A 17,455-nucleotide genomic window follows, 5' to 3' on the forward strand; every position below is an offset into this window, starting at 1 on the left:
TTTTCTCAAAAATCTCAATGTATTCTTTTTTATTTTATTTTAATTAAATATTCTTAGAAAAAATGACAAAAATGATTGAACAGTGTTATGTGTGTAAATGTGTGTGTTTTAATGGCTACAGGAACCAGTCACTCAGCTTCTCCCTATGTCGTCGTTTGCCCACTGATCATGTGAGTGGTCAAATGCACTTTAAAGTGGACGTCACGTCTATGGGCCCAGATGGTAAGCTCACATACATTTGTGCTCTTACTCAATGGCACTAATAACCACTGTTTTCCATTTATTTTAAGTTAACTCACCTCACCTCTCACAGATGTGTCTCCCGAGACAATTCTGGGGGCAGCAGCCCTCAATGGAGCTCCTGGAACCCCTTCAGATGACGAAGAGCTGCCTCATCCTCTACCCATCTCATCAGCAGGCCCTTCCCCAACAGCCTCCCTGGGGTCCAATAGAAATGGGGAGGGGAGCAGTATTCCCTCCCCCGATACAGAAATCTATGGTGGCACCCTGGACGACGAGGCCCCTTCTTCTCCAGACCTGCTCCAGGGGTCTTTCAGCGAGCAGCTTGATGCCATCGAGGCTCCTAAGGGCCCAGGTGACAGACCTCTAGGAGCAGCTTCTCCAAAACTCCGCTCCAGCTTTCCCACACATACGCGACTCAGTGCCATGCTGCACATCGACTCAGATGAAGATGAGGACAGATCTGCTGCTACAGAGGCCACGTTGTCAACATTTAACGGCATTCCAAGGTCTTATCAAACACCCCCAAAAGCAGCAGCAAGAGGAGCTGTGTTTGATGGAGGCGTAGAGGAACCTTCAGAAGAGGCTGGGCTGGAGTCTGAAGTAGAAACTCTGAATGCAGGAGAAGAGGTGCCTCCTGAGCCAGAGGTCGTGCCCAGTTCAGTCGCTCCCGAGGTGGAAACCGCCAGTCTGATGGAGAGGCAGGAGGAACAGGGCCGGGAGGTGGAGGTAGAGGAGGAGGAGGAAGAGGGCCTGGCGCGCAGTGAAGAGTTGGCAACCGAAGTTGATATCTCCTCAATGGCATCTGACTGCTGCCCGGGGCCTGCATCAGCATCTCAGGTCAGAAGCAGATTTACTGAAGGGAAAATGTTTAATCCAAGGGACTTTTTAATTCGAAATATAAGAGTTTTCAAAGCCTTCTGCAAATGCACCCACTTCAAATTTATCACTTGATTAAATGGCCATTATCAGTGGTTATTAGCTGATAGATATGGGCCAATAGAGGCCTTTTGCGCCTACTGGTTGGCTCAGAAGGCTGTTATCATACATCCACATAGTTAATAAGCTATACTAATAGAGAAGACTCCAGATCTGTTTTTACATTACTGTGGCTGTTGGGTTTAGGGTTGGGGTCGGGGTAGACGTTATTAAAATACTATTAATGGGAAATTTAATACATAATATAAATAATTCTCATTAACTTCCGGCCACAGCCGGATGTGATCTATAGTTGATTATTCTTGTGGATGGATGATAACAGCCTTCTGAGCCTACCAGTGGGTGCAGAAGGCCCCTACTGGCCCATACACTGCAAAATGCTTTTCTTACTTAGATTGTGTGTATTGTTTCTAGTCCATATATCTAAAAATTCTTAAATCAAGAAGAGTTTTTCAGTCAAGCAAAACACAATGTCTTGTTTTAAGAAGTAATATGCCAAAATGAAGTGTTTTTCCTTCAAACAAGCTAAATAATTTGCCTATGGGGTAAGCAAAATAATCTTATGTCAAAAGGAAAAACAAGATTATTTTGCTTACCCCATTGGCAGATTATTTTGCTTGTTTTAATGAAAAAATCACTTAATATTGGCATATTATTTCTTAAAACAAGACATTATGTTTTATTTACCTAGAAATGCTTCTTGATATAAGAATTTTTAGATATTTCGAATAGAAACAAGACAAAAAATCAAAGTAAGGAAAGCATTTTTGCAATGTATCTATCAGCTGATAATGCCCATTCAATCGAGTGACAACATTTGAATCAGCTGGCAAATGTGGTTGAGCAGATGTGGTTGAGTATTATTGATTTAGTACAAATCATAGTGTTGTAGTAACTAAAACACTTAACATGTAATTAAATAATTACATACAATTATTACATAACAAATTTAGAAATGTTGGCAGCTAACTGAAATAATCTAACTTTATTTTTTTTTTATAAAACTGGTTTCACCACACATATGTTCTCTTTGCGTTGATGTTAAGTCAAAATGTATAATAATTTGGACTAATGTCTAGTGTGTTACAATTTAGTTAAAAAATAACATATTTTCTTGATAATATTAACAATTTACATTGAATAACATAAGGATTAAATAACATAAGGATTAAATAATAAGGAGTTGCTCAGCATACTTTCTCATAAAAAGTCAAAAATATCTGATATAATGATTTGACAGCACCACATGGTTTTCACATTTTTAATTTACTCAATATATCAAATATCAGAAATGAAAAGTTATGTAAGTAGAAACAAAAATGACAGTCGGATGGATTGACAGACAGGCAGACAGATAGACTGAATGACAGATAGATAGATAGATAGATAGATAGATAGATAGATAGATAGATAGATAGATAGATAGACAGACAGACAGACAGACAGACAGACAGACAGACAGACAGACAGACAGACAGACAGACAGACAGACAGACAGACAGACAGACAGACAGACAGAAAGAAAGAAAGAAAGAAAGAAAGAAAGAAAGAAAGAAAGAAAGAAAGAAAGAAAGAAAGAAAGAAAGAAAGAAAGAAAGAAAGAAAGAAAGAAAGAAAGAAAGAAAGAAAGAAGGTAATCTGTCTTTGTGAACTTGGTCTTCACAGGAGGCCGAGCAGGGGGCAGAGGCAGCCATTGACCCAGGGGGAGAAGATCTCTCAGACGATCCACCTACCACTTACGAGGTTGCAGAGACTGCTGAAGAAACACATCTAACTAATGAGCCGGAGAGAGAGGCTCCAAAACCAGAGCCCCCCACCAACGAGGAAGAGGAATGTGAAGATGTGACTGAGGATACCATGTCCAGAAGATGGAGCCTGGAGGCCACAGCAGGAGTGTCACAGGAGGATGAAGATGAGTTGATACCATCCGGAGATGGGGAATCTGTGGACTCTGAGACTTTTGTTACGGAGACAGAGTCAGAATTAGGTATTCACACAGCCATTTATGTGTTAATCAAGTAGATTATGAAAATACACCCTGATGTATTGTATCTAAATGTTTTGCAGGCGTTCCTCAGGTAAACGGAGATCAGCGTGTTAATTCTCTGCCATCTGTAAGACAAGACATCCACCGATACCAGCGTGTGGACGAGCCCTTACCTCCCAGTGAGTGTGTGTATGTGTTTCTGTAAGTCTGCATGCGCTTCAGTGTGGTTTAAGGTGTCCTCAGTAATATTGGCACCTCTGGAAAATATAAGCAAAAAGGCTAGTTTAACATAAAAAATAAAAAAAAAAACAGTATGTTTCAGTTTATTATTAGATGTGAGAGTAGCTTACCTTTTTCTTAAAACCCTTTCGAAACCTTTTGTACTTTTTGACAGTTTCATTTGTGAATTTTGGAGATTTTTTTACCAGGCTTAGTCACAACACAACATCAAATTTGACTATTACTGCTGTTGTAAACGAGTCTGCAATAGCCTACTGGAGTCTCTCACAGGTCTGCAGTTCGCAAGTTTTATCGCAAGTCTAAAATGAGTCTATGTTATGTTTTTAGGAGGAGGGGGTGGCTAGGTGGAGATAGCTAACAAAAGCATGTAAATAAAGTATTGGAGTCAAACAGCATTTTCCCAGACCTTATCTAATCATCATATATAGTAGCATGCAGTGATCAAATAACGTATTGGAAAGTATCACCCAAAGACTAAGGCACCGTCTTTAAGACCCCACCCATAGCATTTGCATCACCTTGGCTGAGCCCGTGCTCAGAAATACAAAGGTTTAACGTCCCTCATAGCTGGGCTGTTACAGTTTCGAATGAAATTAAAAAACAAAGAATATAACTTTTCAGTTACATGTAGATTATTGTTCATTTGAAACTAAATCATAGAAATGTATATTTCTACACTGGAAATAGGTGGAAACTGGCATTTTCAGTGTTTTTGCTATTTTAAAAGGCACTTCTCGTGTTGTGAATCTCAACAAATCACTTTGAGTGATTTTGTATTATTGATTTTTGTATTATTTATTATTTATATATATTTCTATTATTTATAGTTGGGCCTTGGTGAGTTTTTTTTTGTGTTTTACCCAAAAGTAATAAAAATGTAAAGTATTATCAGAACATGCAAAAGATAAATAAATGATTAATTATGTGAGTGTGTGTGTGTGTGTGTGTTGAAATTTGGTGCCAATAATTGCGGCACACAAACTGTGCTGTATTTGCAATTTGTTGTTCTCAATGAGGTGACTCGGTGGCACAGTGGGTAGCGCTGTCCCCTCACAGCAAGGTTGCTGGTTCGAGCCTTGGCTTGGTCACTTGGCATTTCTGTGTGGATGTTCTCCCTGTGTTTACGTGGGTTTTATCCGGGTGCTCTCGTTTCCCCCACAAGACCAAAGACATGCACTATAGGTGAAATGTGTAAGCTGAATTGTTTATTGTGTATGTGTGTGAATGAGAGTGTATGGATGTTTCCCAGAAGGGTTGAAGCTGGAAAGGCATCTGCTGCGTAAAACATATGCTGGATAAGTTGGTGATTCATTTCACTCTGGCGTCCCGAGATTATCAAAGGGACTAAGCCGAAAAGTAAATGAATATATGAAGGAATGTTCTCAATGAGAGCAAAGGTTTAAAAAAACCTTTCACAGTCTTCTTTGGTCATATTTACCAAGGGTGCCAAATGTGCATGTTCACTTTGCCTGTGTGTTTGCTTGTAAAGCCAATTTTGCCAAAAAAATACCAGGGCTAATCAGGCACTGTCATGCTCTCATTCTCATTTGCTCCCTCTTTTTCCTCAGACTGGGAGGCTCGTATTGACAGTCATGGTCGTATCTTCTTTGTGGATCACGTGAATCGCACCACCACATGGCAGAGACCCACTGGCCCTCCGGCTCCACAGGGTCTGACCCGCTCCAGCTCCATTCTGCAGATGGAACAACTCAACCGCAGGTTAGAACAATACTAGACTGGTTTAAAATGTTACTGAGCTGAAAATCTCATTTTACACAGTAAAGGACACACCAGCAAGCTTAATCTTCTCCTAATGTTACTCTAAGGTTACTTTCTCATTTTCCAATGATTTCAAGGGCAATGCAAAAATGAAAATTTATGAAGAAATGAATGAAAAGAATTCTGGAAAATCTGTTAAATCTTGTAATTTCAATAGAAATTCTGTTAGAAAATAATCCTGATTTATTGTTTGGAACACTATTAGGACTGAACAATGGTGACAATGGAGTTTTCGTTTCAGTTAATATGTATGTGTGAAAAGATCTACTGCCAGCATAGACATGTAAAACACACAGCTCAGCAAAAAGCACTTTCCAATCAAGCAGGTAACTGTTTGCTACTACTAATCTTGCGTGAACCTGACAACTTTTCACTTTTACACCAAACTCCCAAATGCAGGGAATTTTACTGGAATTTTATCTGCGAAATGTCAGAGAACAATATGGTTAGAAGGTTTTGGATCTGGTTTTCCCGGCAGTCTCAGACACCTGTGCTTTTTTCTTTAAGTGACGTCACTTCACCACCTGCACTCTCTGCCAAAAATACTTTTTTCCAGCCCTCCTTCTGCATTTCTATGGGGATAAGATGCTTTAAAAATTTTATATTTGATAAAAGCAAAAGTATTTTAGTATTATGATAGACAGAACTCAGGAAGAGGAAGACACACGACAACATCCACCCAAACTGGCACTGCAACATTTTGAAATATCCAAAAGTGCTTAGCATAACTTATTATGTAAAAAGACAATGGGACCATTTATAAACTATAAAAACTATGAATCATATGTACAAACAAGCATGTCTGTAAGACATAAGATTTGACTGCATAATTTAACATGAAGCATTTACTTCCTATAGCAAACGAAATAGGAAATCCTAAAGTGACTATAGCGTTTTTAAATAAAATGTTCTATACAGGCACACATGATGTGTCCAGAGTATGAACACACAATTGTTTCACATTAATCATTGTCCTCACAAAGAAAACTTTTTAATTGGCTTGATGCAGTTTTGCATTTTCAAACTAGCAGGTGTGGATAGACTATTAATGCACCACACTAAAATGCATGTTGATGCTTTTGTTGATTTACTGTACATTGGAAATATAACAGTAAAAAAATGTAAAAATGTAAGCATTACAACTTGTCTCCATTAGCAATGCAAACAAACTGCTGTTTTTATGTGCCGTCTCAGGTGACTGAGAGTGTAAGTGCAGGTCTGCACTCAGACTATATTGGAATGTGACTGCAGTTTAAGTAAACTAAAGGTGGGAAAAAAGCCATCATATCCTTCAGCTTAGAAATGACAATGAATTTGGGCAGTGTAGATGCAATACTCTGTGAAAATATTCATAAAAAGATTCATTCAATTCCTTCGGCTTAATTCCTTATTTATCTCGCGTCCCTATAGGAAAACGAACCACAGAAAATGAAAGATTTAAGTTGTAACATTTTCATTATAGAAATATGGACATTTTTGTTATAAAAGAAGCTGAAATCTGGGTAAATTAATGAAGACTTTGTTACATGAACAATTGCTGTGATTTCTCTCTGGCAGGTATCAGAGTATTCGCAGGACAATGACCAGTGAAAGGTCTGAGGAACCCAGAGTTGAAGATCCTCCAGCTGATGAAACAGACGTGCTGGCTCAGTCCATCAGTGGTAAGCCATCCAACTACAGATGATGGTGTTTTGGGAAGTGAGTGGTTTTGTTCAGTCTGTGTTTATTGATGTCTGCTCTTGTCTAGAATACCGGAGGGATGGCATTATTGGTCAGGCCAGCTCACGCTCTCGTCTGGCTCTTCTGCTTCAGTCTCCTGGTGCAAAGTTCCTGTCCAGTCCAGACTTCTTCTCTGTTCTGCATTCTAATCCTGTAAGCCAAAGCACTCAGAGACACAAACACCAGAGCACACCTGAAACAAGACCATGTTTAGACCCTCACATTAGGATGTGGTTTTGTCAATGAGCCTCATTACACCCGGTCACTTCATGCATTTTCTCTAATTGGATTGCTCTCTGATTTGCAGAGGTGTAAAGTAACTAATTACAAATACCTAAATTACTGTAATTGAGTAGTTTTTCTCAGAAATTGTAATTTACGAAGTAGTTTTAAAAATGTGTACTTTTACTTTTTCATGAGTACATTTTTAGTGCAGTATCTGTACTTTTACTCTCACTACTTCCCTTCAACCTGCAGTTACTATTTATTTTTTCTTGTTTATGGGGATTAGAAAAATCAGTCCAGTAATTCATGTCCAATCAAATCACACACAGAAGGTAAATTGCATCATAATGAACTACTTAAGACATGTGCACTTTACACTGAAGCAAACTGTTTGGAAGCATTAAGTGTCCAAGATGTTCAAAATCTTTACACGCATTGACCCAGAGACTGTTTAGATCAGGGATACCCAAACACAGGCTGTTTCTCAATTCCAAGAATGCAGAGAACGGACTTGCGTTCTTGTGAAACCGGTCTTGCCAGGTGTCCTCGAAAGAACAAACTTAGAAGAGCATGAGGGCAGAGAACGCGTCCTTTGAGAAATGAGATGCTTCATTCTTCCTGGTGGTCACATGACCTTCACGCGTTTTAAATGGTAAATTATTAAAACATTACAGCATTCATACAACGATTTATTGTTTTCCCCCTTTTCAAAATATATACTTTGCATAAAAACATTATAAATATACGTCGCACAATATAAATAAACCAGATTTTAATACGAATTTCAGCAAACAAACACCCTTAATGTGTTTAATGCTTTATTAAGATGTCCATGGTAATGTTTATATTCACTGTTTCATTTAGGGAAACTCCGGAGGTAAATAAGTTAAATCTCTTAACTTTAATAATAAATCTAGATAAATGCTGCGCTTCCCTCCTCCAGTCGCAATGACTCCTGGGACTTCCAGGTGCTTAAGTCTGCATCAGTGCGTCCTCAATATCAAGATCACATCCGGGAAGTTTCACGCATCCTTTGTTCTTGCGGTCTTGAGAATTGGAGCTGAACTTTGCCAGCTGATGATGACGTTACACGAGAACACGAGGACGCAAGACCGCTAAAGAACGCATATTGAGAAACAGCCACAGTCCTGAAGGGCTGATGTTCTGCAGATTTTAGCTAGCCCATGTGTGTCTAATTGGGATTGGAACTAAACTTTGCTGGACACCAGCCCTCCAGGACCGAGTATGGGCACCCCTGGTTTAGATGCATGTCACTGATGAGAAGATGATTAATATTTACAGTATGATGACCGAAATGGCCTTAAACACCCAGCAGGCACAAGACGTCATCATGCCGTCAGATTGAAATTGGACCCTAATGTCGTGGAGACGCTGTATTTTGTTTGGAAATGAAAATTGAGTTTACATCAGAACTCAACGTCAGCCTGATGTCAGTGTCCAACGTCCAACCTAAAACCAACCAAATATCAACATCTAATGATGTTACAGCTTGACGTTGTGTCAACGTTACCACTATGAAATCTATCAGATGTTGAATTTTGCTTGCCATAACTGATGAATAAATGTCAGTATTTGACGTCAATAGGATGTTGGTTTAAGATGTTGGCTCGACATTGGATTTTGGTCACTTTCTAACAACCTAAAATCAACCAAAAATCAACATCATTTGATGTCATTATTGGACATCAAAATAATTTTGTCCTTAGACATTGGCTAGACATTGAATTTTGGTTACCTTACATCATAACCTAAATCTAACCTGATATTAACGTCTTATGACGTTGTGTGCCTGCTGGGCTAAAACTAAATGCACAACAGAATGTTACGTTTACACACATCCACAAATTACATGTAAATGTATCAACTTTTAACAGCAAAATACACACTACTCATGAGTACTTTTAAAAGGGCAACTTTTTACTCCTACTTTGAGTAATATTTACAACAGATACTTTTACTGTATTCACACTACATTTTTAGGCAAGTATTGGTACTTTTACTTAAGTATGCTTTTTCAGTACTCCTTCCACCACTGCTGATTTGTGAAAATGGTTCTGTTTATTCATTCATTCATTTTCTTTTCGGCTTAGTCCCTTTATTAATCCGGTGTCGTTACAGCGAAATGAATTGCCAACTTATCCAGCACATGTTTCACGCAGTGGATGCCCTTCCAGCTGCAACCTATCTCTGGGAAACACCCATACACACTCATATACTATATACAATTTAGCCTACTCAGTTCACCTGCACCGCATGTCTTTGAACTATGGGGGAAACCGGAGCACCTGGAGGAAACCCACACAATTGCAGGGAAAACATGCAAACTCCGCACAGAAACACCAACTGATCCAGCCGAGACTCGAACCAGCGACCTTCTCGCTGTGAGGCTATAGCACTACCTACTGTGTCACTGTGTCGCCTGGTACTGATTATATTAGGCCAGTTGAATGTGTCACGGCTAAACAGATATGATTTCCCATGCTATATGCTATTGATTAAAGAGCAGATCTTTTTTTTTATTATTATTAGTATTTGGTATATATACATGACTTTATGTGTAAACTACAGGAGGCTTTGTTCTTGACTCCTGTTCCAGTAAAACATCATCAAGCACACTAATAATCTTAGTGATCTCTGACATTACAGGCTGAATGAAACATCTATTTTGTCTGCAAGATATGAACAAAACTTTATATTTTTCTTTTTTTTTTCCTCTGAATTTATAGAGATATGTTGCTAAATGTATGGGATCTGTTCTATGTTGTTAAAGCTGACATTTTATAATAGTTTAACATTATAATTTAATTATTTAATGGTTAATGATCGATCACAAATTGATTAAGAACAGAAGAGTTGCATTGAATCTTGCATTAGCGCTGTTCACACTATCAAATGTTTTCAAGATGTTTTCATTGGTTTCAAGAACCAGATGCATTTAGACCTGCATCTGTTTACTCTGGAATGCGTCCCAGACCCCCTCCTGAAGTAGTTTGAGCGATTGAATCGGAATGCATTTCGGAGGGCATTAACAACTCTTCATGATGGAATGGCAATACAATCAGAAAAAACACAAGAAGTGACTAGGTGTAAACAGCCACAGGGAACCACCTGCTCTTTTGACTGACCTACTTCTCAAACATTGCAGGACGTGTTGTTACAGTGCACTGTCCAGAGAGCAGAGGCGTAGTTACAGCATGTGGTGTCCATCTGTGGCATGTTGCGTATTTTAACACCTTCTTGTCATGATTTATTGTTCACCTTCAGAGTGCCTATCGGATGTTCACAAGTAACACGTGTCTGAAGCACATGATCAGTAAAGTTCGACGGGATGCCCAACACTTTGAGCGGTACCAGCACAACCGAGACCTGGTCAACTTCCTCAATCTGTTCTCCAACAAGCAGCTGGAGCTTCCCCGGGGCTGGGAGATGAAACATGACCATACTGGGAAGGTGTGTGTGTGCGTGCGTGCGTCCATGCGTGTGTGTGTGTGTGTTTTCTGTTTTCTGTGCACCTGTTTAAAGGAATAGTTGACACAAAAATTAACACTTCCTCAAGCGTTCCAAACTTTTATTAGTTTTTTATTCATAAATGATGATATTTTAAAGCTGGCAGAAGAAATATTATGGAAGTCGTGACCAGTTTTCAGTTTTCTTCAAAATATCTTCTTTTGTGATCAACATCAAACAGAAACTCAAACAAGTGAAGAGTGAGCAAATTATGACAGAGTTTTTAGTTTTGGGTGAACAATCCCTTTAATCTTAGACCTGCATGTGACAAACTGTACAGATGAAATCTGAGTTAAGTGTGTTTACGGAGGCCCATCTGCTTTAAACTGTAAACAGATTTCTGTTTACAAATTTACTGCTCAAACTTCTTGTCTATGTGTTCATGCGTCACAGGCCTTTTTTGTAGACCACAACTGTCGTGCCACAACATTTATTGACCCGCGGCTGCCCTTGCAGAACTCGCGGTCCAGCGGACTGTTGGCTCACAGACAGCACCTGTCCCGCCAGCGCAGCCACAGTGCAGGAGAGGTAAGAGCTAGAGAAACAACAGCTCAGCACAGATTTCTACAATAAATGGTTTAGATGCCAAAACCGATGCACAGTCTAGCACATTTTTTTCTATGCAATTGATTGTATAAAATAAAGCCTGCATTATGCAGGATTGTTGGTCCTTGCAGGATTTTTGGCATTTATTTTATGTACACTAAAAGTCAAAAGTTTAGGGTTAGTAAGATTTTATTAAATAAAATGTATATTTGTATTTTAAATGTCTTTTCAACTTATTTATAACAAAAATCTTGACTTTTTTTTTATAATTTCCACAGAAATATTAAGCAACACAACCATTTTCAACATGAATAATAATGCTAATAAATAAATGAACAGAAAAAAAAAAAAAAAATATATATATATATATATATATATATATATATATATATATATATATATATATATATATATATATATATATATATATATATATATATATATAATTTATTATGGAGCTAATAATATGCCAAAACTATCAGAGTTTAATTGTTAATTAGAATTATTGACTATTGTAATTTAATAAATGTGATTTTTTTTTATTTATTATTTTGAATTAGAATTTTATAACTTGAGTATTGAAAATCTAAAATCTGAAGTTTTATAGACGTATTTTCAAACTTGCTAAAGTTTTTAAACTCAGACAGCTCAGTGATTGGCCAAAATGCTTAGTTTGACGATCTGTGATCGTCTACTCTTCCCTGTTGATCACCTCTGACCTACTTTCTGCTGAATCTGAATTTCACGATCTGAATTTCTTATTTTGAATTTAGGATGTTGAATTTGATGCTCTGAATTTTTTCATTTTGAACATTTGAAACTGTATTTTTACAAACTGTATATCTGCAGTCTAGGAATTTGAAAATCTGTCTATAAACAATTCTGCCTTGAAAAATTCCATTTTCCTAAGATTCAGATGTTTAATGTTCAAGTTACGAAATTCAAATTCAAATTCAAATTAAGAAATTCAAATTTAAAATAATTTTTAACAGCATATAAAAAATCTGATTTATTAAATTACAATTTTCTATAATTTAAATGAACACAATTCCAATTCAAATTGTTTTGGTTTTGTCAGTGATGTCATCGAAGAACAATTATAAGCTCCTCAAATCATGTGTCTTAAAAGGAGACCATTTTAATAAAAAGATCATTTGAATATTTTCATAAGGAAAATACAGTATGATTCCTGCTCTGATGTTTCAGGTTGGAGATGACTCTCGTTCCCCGAGTCCTCCAGTCCAGGGCCGGTCATCTAGAAACAGTCAGTATCAGGACCTGGTGCCTGTGGGTGAGTGTGTGTTTGTGTCTGTGAGTGTATGTGTGTATGCGTGCGTGTGTGTTTGTGTGCGCGTGTGAGTGTGTGTGTGTGTGTGTGTGTGTGTGTGTGCGCATGTGTGTGTGTGCGCATGTGTGCGTGCATGTGATCTCATGTGTTTACAGACAGACGTATCGAAACATGTGCACTGACATGTTACGCATCTGTGTTTTTCAGCCTATAATGATAAGATTGTTGCCTTTTTGCGACAACCCAACATTTTTGAGATCCTGCAAGAGAGACAGCCAGAACTTGTGAGAAACCATTCCCTTAGGTACTTTTATCTGCAGTTTTATAATTCAACAACAGATGTGAACAGAGAGTCACTTATTTCGCTCTGCACTTGAGGAGTTTGTGCTGTCATTGCTCAATGCTTAAAGTCTTGTTTCATATTGTTATTTTCAGGGAGAAGGTTCAGTTTATCCGCAATGAGGGGGCAACAGGGTTAACTCGTCTGTCCAGTGATGCAGACCTGGTTATGTTGCTCAGGTAAGTGTGTGCAGATTTTGCATTATATTTAAATACAGCTTATGGTGTGCCTGCCTCTTTCCCTTTGCCCCAGACATGCATGCATTAGTTGAGTTTGTATTTACTCTATTGTACTGTTCAAAACATTGGGGTCAGTATGATTACATTTTTCATTTTATTATTATTTTTTGGCCAATGTTTTATTTAGCAATGATGCATCGCATATGTTAAAATAAAGTACACTGTAATTTTAGTCCTGTTTTTTTTCATTATAGTTTGGGTTGGTTTTTATTTTTAGAATTTCTATTTTAATTTTATTGCAATTTTCTGTTTTTTTTTTTCATTTTTATGAACTATAATAACCTTAAAGTGACTGAAAATAAGGGTTTCTCTAGCTTTCTGTTCTCAATTCAGAAAGGAAAGGACCAAAAAAAAAAAAAATAGAAATGCAATTGATTTCTGTGAAATACCGATGATATTTCACCAGAGCAAAAATGAGTGCCAAAAGTTTTCACGAACAGCTTAAAGTAACTTATATTGCACATGTTATATAGTAATAGTACAGGGTTACAGTGATTTATATTAGGTGTTTATGGCATCTTAGTTTTCCGACGCACTTTGGAGGCAGATAACTCAGTCAGTCAGTAGAAGAGGTTCAGACATTTTAGGCATGAAGGTGTAAAAAAAAATAAATGACTCTTCATCACAGCTAAAGTGAAAGAAAATATTAAATAAAAAATAAACCAACGAATGAAGATGACAGTTAAGGAAATAAAAGCAGGAGACATCATACCCGAGTTCTGTGAGATGCAGCATTAATAAACAACATTACTTTTGTATCAAGAAGAAAAGAAGCAAGCTCAGCATCTCTCCAGCAGTGGAAAACTTCTCGGATATTATTCTTCTTGACTGACTGTAATTCCCTGACCCTGTCAGCTTTTTGTATTTTCTCTACCACCTACTCACTCACTTTCCTTCAGCTTAGTCTCTGATTTACCAGAGCTCGCCACAGTGAAATGAACTGTCAATTACTCTGGTGTAAGTTTTATGTGCCGGATATCCTTCCAGCTGCAACTCGGCAACCCCCAGTGCTGGGAAACACACACACACACACACACTACAGCCGATTTCATTTATCAAACTATTTCACCTGTACTGCATGTCTTTTGGACTATGGGAGTACCCAGAGGAAACTCATGTGAACATGAGGAGAACATGCAAAGTTTAAATGCCACCTGACCCAGCCAGGACTTAAATCAGCTACCTTCTTGCTGTGAGGGAACAGTGCTAACCACCGAGCCTTTATTTTGAGCCTTTATTAACAACATCACCTTTATTTTGCTAATGTCTGGGAGAGCTCTCTCTTCTCCCCGTCATGTTCAATGTTTATGGCCTTAATGCTGTGAAGTGTTTTTTTTTTTTGTTTTCTGTTTGATCCACTTTTCAGTTGTGTTTTTCAAAAATCACTCTTTGTACATTTAAACATGACCAGAACAAATTAAACTGAAACATCAAGACTGGATGGGACATATTGTAGAAGCCAGTAGCCTTTCATTCATATCACAGTTTGGCCAGCCAGAGTTAAGCTTAGATAAACCGTGTCCGATTCATAAAAGGACAGCTACAGTCTATAAAGATTTTTCTTAGCCTTTTTTGATTATGTTCAGTTATTTAACATTAAAGGCAAATGAAGCAACCCAGTCCATTCAATAAGGTGAAATTACTTTACCTACACATAAGAGCCCGAGGAAAATACTCATTTTAGAAGAAAATTTTAGATGGCACTTAAAGGTTTTTGCATCTGAACTCTTCATATTCAGAGGGGTCTGATCTGATTGCCCAAAATCTATCTGATGAGAAGCTGAAGTGCACAGTGATGTCATAAAAACGAAATGTGAATTGTCTCTTTGTTTTGGAGCACACTAGCTTATAGATAACCTTAGACGAATTGATACAAAAATGTGTTTTAAACAGCATACATATGTTGTAAAACTAATTGACAGTATGACTGTTGTTGCTGAACTATTTTGATTTATTTGAAGGAATGCTTGTTGAGATTAAAAGATTTATTTCCAAACATTTAAACAAAAGTTGTAAACCACCCCAAGCTTTTGAATGGTAGTGTATATGTTTTTTTTGTTGTTGCTGCTGATTTTAAATGTGTGCGCATTTTGTGATGGCCTGAGTTTGTTCACGTAGCCCAGATTAAAAATTAAAAAAACACAGCTGTTACCTGGCCCTCTCTCCTTGCAGCCTGTTTGAAGAGGAAGTGATGTCGTATGTTCCGCCCAATGCCTTACTGCTCTCCAGCTACTGTCATGCGTCCCCACAGAGCTCCCCTGGTGAGAGGTCACTCATGACCCCCAAATTTTCCCTGTTTCCTTCCTTTCCTGCCTTGTATCCTCCATTACCAGACTAAATTCTAAGCTAATAAAAGAGTGGCAGACCCTGTGGTTACCTGATCATGCATGTGTTTAAAACAGCCATTCAGAATGTTACAGATTTATTTTAAATGAAAGAAGAATCTGGGTTTCATCTCAGTGATCATTCCAGGTATTCATATAATCTCTTGCTCACAGGAACCCCACGGGCTAATGCGCGAGCCCCTGCTCCCTACAAGCGGGATTTTGAGGCCAAATTAAGAAACTTCTACCGCAAAATGGAGACCAAGGGCTACGGACAGGGACCAGGAAAAGTGAAGTGAGTTCCATTTTCAAAAACATTTTCGATTTGACCATTGGGTGAAAAAACCTGTTCTGTTCTGTTAAACTAAATCTAATTGTTTAACTAAAATAATAAGTGATAAAAAGTTAATTGCTATAAAACAAACAAACAAACAGGCAGAACAAGTCATACACTGTATAATAAAGTCTTTATAGTAATACTTTTGTCTGCTATTTTGAAAGTATGTATTGTGTGGTAACATTTTTCAAATGTTCATGTAGATTTCATGATTATGAATGTTTCATATTTGGCGAATTTATCCTGTTTTAATTGTATAAAGGTTAGGGCTGGGCATTATGACATAAGTGATGATTCAATAAGTTTGTTTTTTTTATATTGTTTGTTTTGATTTGATTCTGTATTGCTTAGTGATCTCAAACCTCAGATGTTAATTTTGCTGAAATGGGATCCATATTTGAATATAATTATTGGTAACTGAAACTCTCTTACTCAGCTGTGTTAAAAAAAAGTCATAGACAAAAAAACACATCATCATACATTCCTAAATTTGCACATACAATGCAGACAAGATAACTACAACAAACAACAGAATGCATATTTCCATGAAAATAAAAGAATTGTAATGGTTAAATTCATTAACAAATCCAAGCATAAGAAACTAAATAGAATGTTATGCTCATATATATATATAAGTTCTGATGCAAAAGCCTCTAAGTGCTGTCTGAATTCCTTTTTTAAAATGAGCGTCTTCCTCAGCCTCCTTTGTTTATGTTTTATTTCACTTCAAAGGCAATGAAAGAAACTAATCATTGTCATGATTGTCATACATAATATTACATAACCTACATACAGGAGCCTGAGATATATACAGAGTTTAAGACATACAGAAGATATTTTGAAAAATGCTGGTACTCCTTGACCTCCAAATAGTAGGAAAGAAACTATGGGAACTACCATCAACCATTCTCCATTCAGCAGCATTCTTCAAAGTAAACATTCAACAGAAGAATGAAACTCAAAAATAGGTTTTGAACATGTGACGCGTGAAAAAGATTTCATTTTTGTGTGAACTATCCCTTTGATTAATGTTTTGCCTTGAAGATTACACAACTATTGGAAGTGACTACAAGCCTATTTTGAAGTGTTTATGACTGCAAGCTCATCATGTCGGAGGCTATAAGCTCATAGTTCACGCTAATCAGTATAGAGGCAGTTTACTACTGCAAACAAATGCTTTTCCTTCCCATGATACTGTTTTTCCTCAAGTTCTTTTTAGATTTATATTTATAACTTAGATTTATATTTATACAAAAAAAATCTGCATATTTGTCAAAATGTAGCATCTTATTATGATAATCAAAACTCACGAAGGAGTTTTATGTGTTATTTGTGTGGGAATTCAATTTATTATGTGGGGCAATGTATTATACACCAGAAAGCAATCATTGTGAAAACTCTCCATGCTTTTGCTAAAAATTAAGGCTTTTAATTCCTCTGTTTTTCTTTACATGCTCTGCTATGTTGTGTTATGATGTATTTTTTTCACTGTCTAGGTTAATAATAAGAAGAGATCACCTGCTTGAGGATGCTTTCAATCAGATCATGTGTTATTCCCGCAAAGACCTTCAAAGGAGCAGGCTTTACGTCAGCTTTGTTGGAGAAGAAGGGTTGGTATATATGTTTCCTGTCATATAAAGCACACACACACACACACACACACACACACACACACACACACACACACACACACACACACACACACACACACACACAAACAAGCA

General features: G+C 37.4%; 1 protein-coding gene across 2 annotated transcripts in view; it reads left to right on the forward strand.

Moving 5' to 3' along the window:
• Positions 1–17,455, forward strand: part of hecw2a (HECT, C2 and WW domain containing E3 ubiquitin protein ligase 2a) — a 39,604-nt gene that overhangs the window by 11,488 nt on the left and 10,661 nt on the right. Inside the window, exons 8-22 of one of the 2 annotated variants that reach the window (XM_087267786.1) lie at positions 122–222; positions 314–1,080; positions 2,845–3,166; positions 3,247–3,345; positions 4,975–5,125; positions 6,743–6,846; positions 6,933–7,057; positions 10,415–10,600; positions 11,051–11,185; positions 12,410–12,494; positions 12,699–12,795; positions 12,927–13,010; positions 15,243–15,331; positions 15,569–15,689; positions 17,228–17,341. In XM_087267786.1, coding sequence (XP_087123912.1) covers positions 122–222; positions 314–1,080; positions 2,845–3,166; positions 3,247–3,345; positions 4,975–5,125; positions 6,743–6,846; positions 6,933–7,057; positions 10,415–10,600; positions 11,051–11,185; positions 12,410–12,494; positions 12,699–12,795; positions 12,927–13,010; positions 15,243–15,331; positions 15,569–15,689; positions 17,228–17,341 — 2,580 coding nt within the window. The remainder of the gene's footprint in view (positions 1–121; positions 223–313; positions 1,081–2,844; positions 3,167–3,246; positions 3,346–4,974; positions 5,126–6,742; positions 6,847–6,932; positions 7,058–10,414; positions 10,601–11,050; positions 11,186–12,409; positions 12,495–12,698; positions 12,796–12,926; positions 13,011–15,242; positions 15,332–15,568; positions 15,690–17,227; positions 17,342–17,455) is intronic. The other variant, XM_087267787.1, reaches the window with a different exon arrangement.

Source organism: Danio rerio, chromosome 9 (assembly GCF_052040795.2).
Source record: "Danio rerio strain M-AB ecotype USA chromosome 9, GRCz13ab, whole genome shotgun sequence".
NCBI classification, from domain to species: domain Eukaryota; kingdom Metazoa; phylum Chordata; class Actinopteri; order Cypriniformes; family Danionidae; genus Danio; species Danio rerio.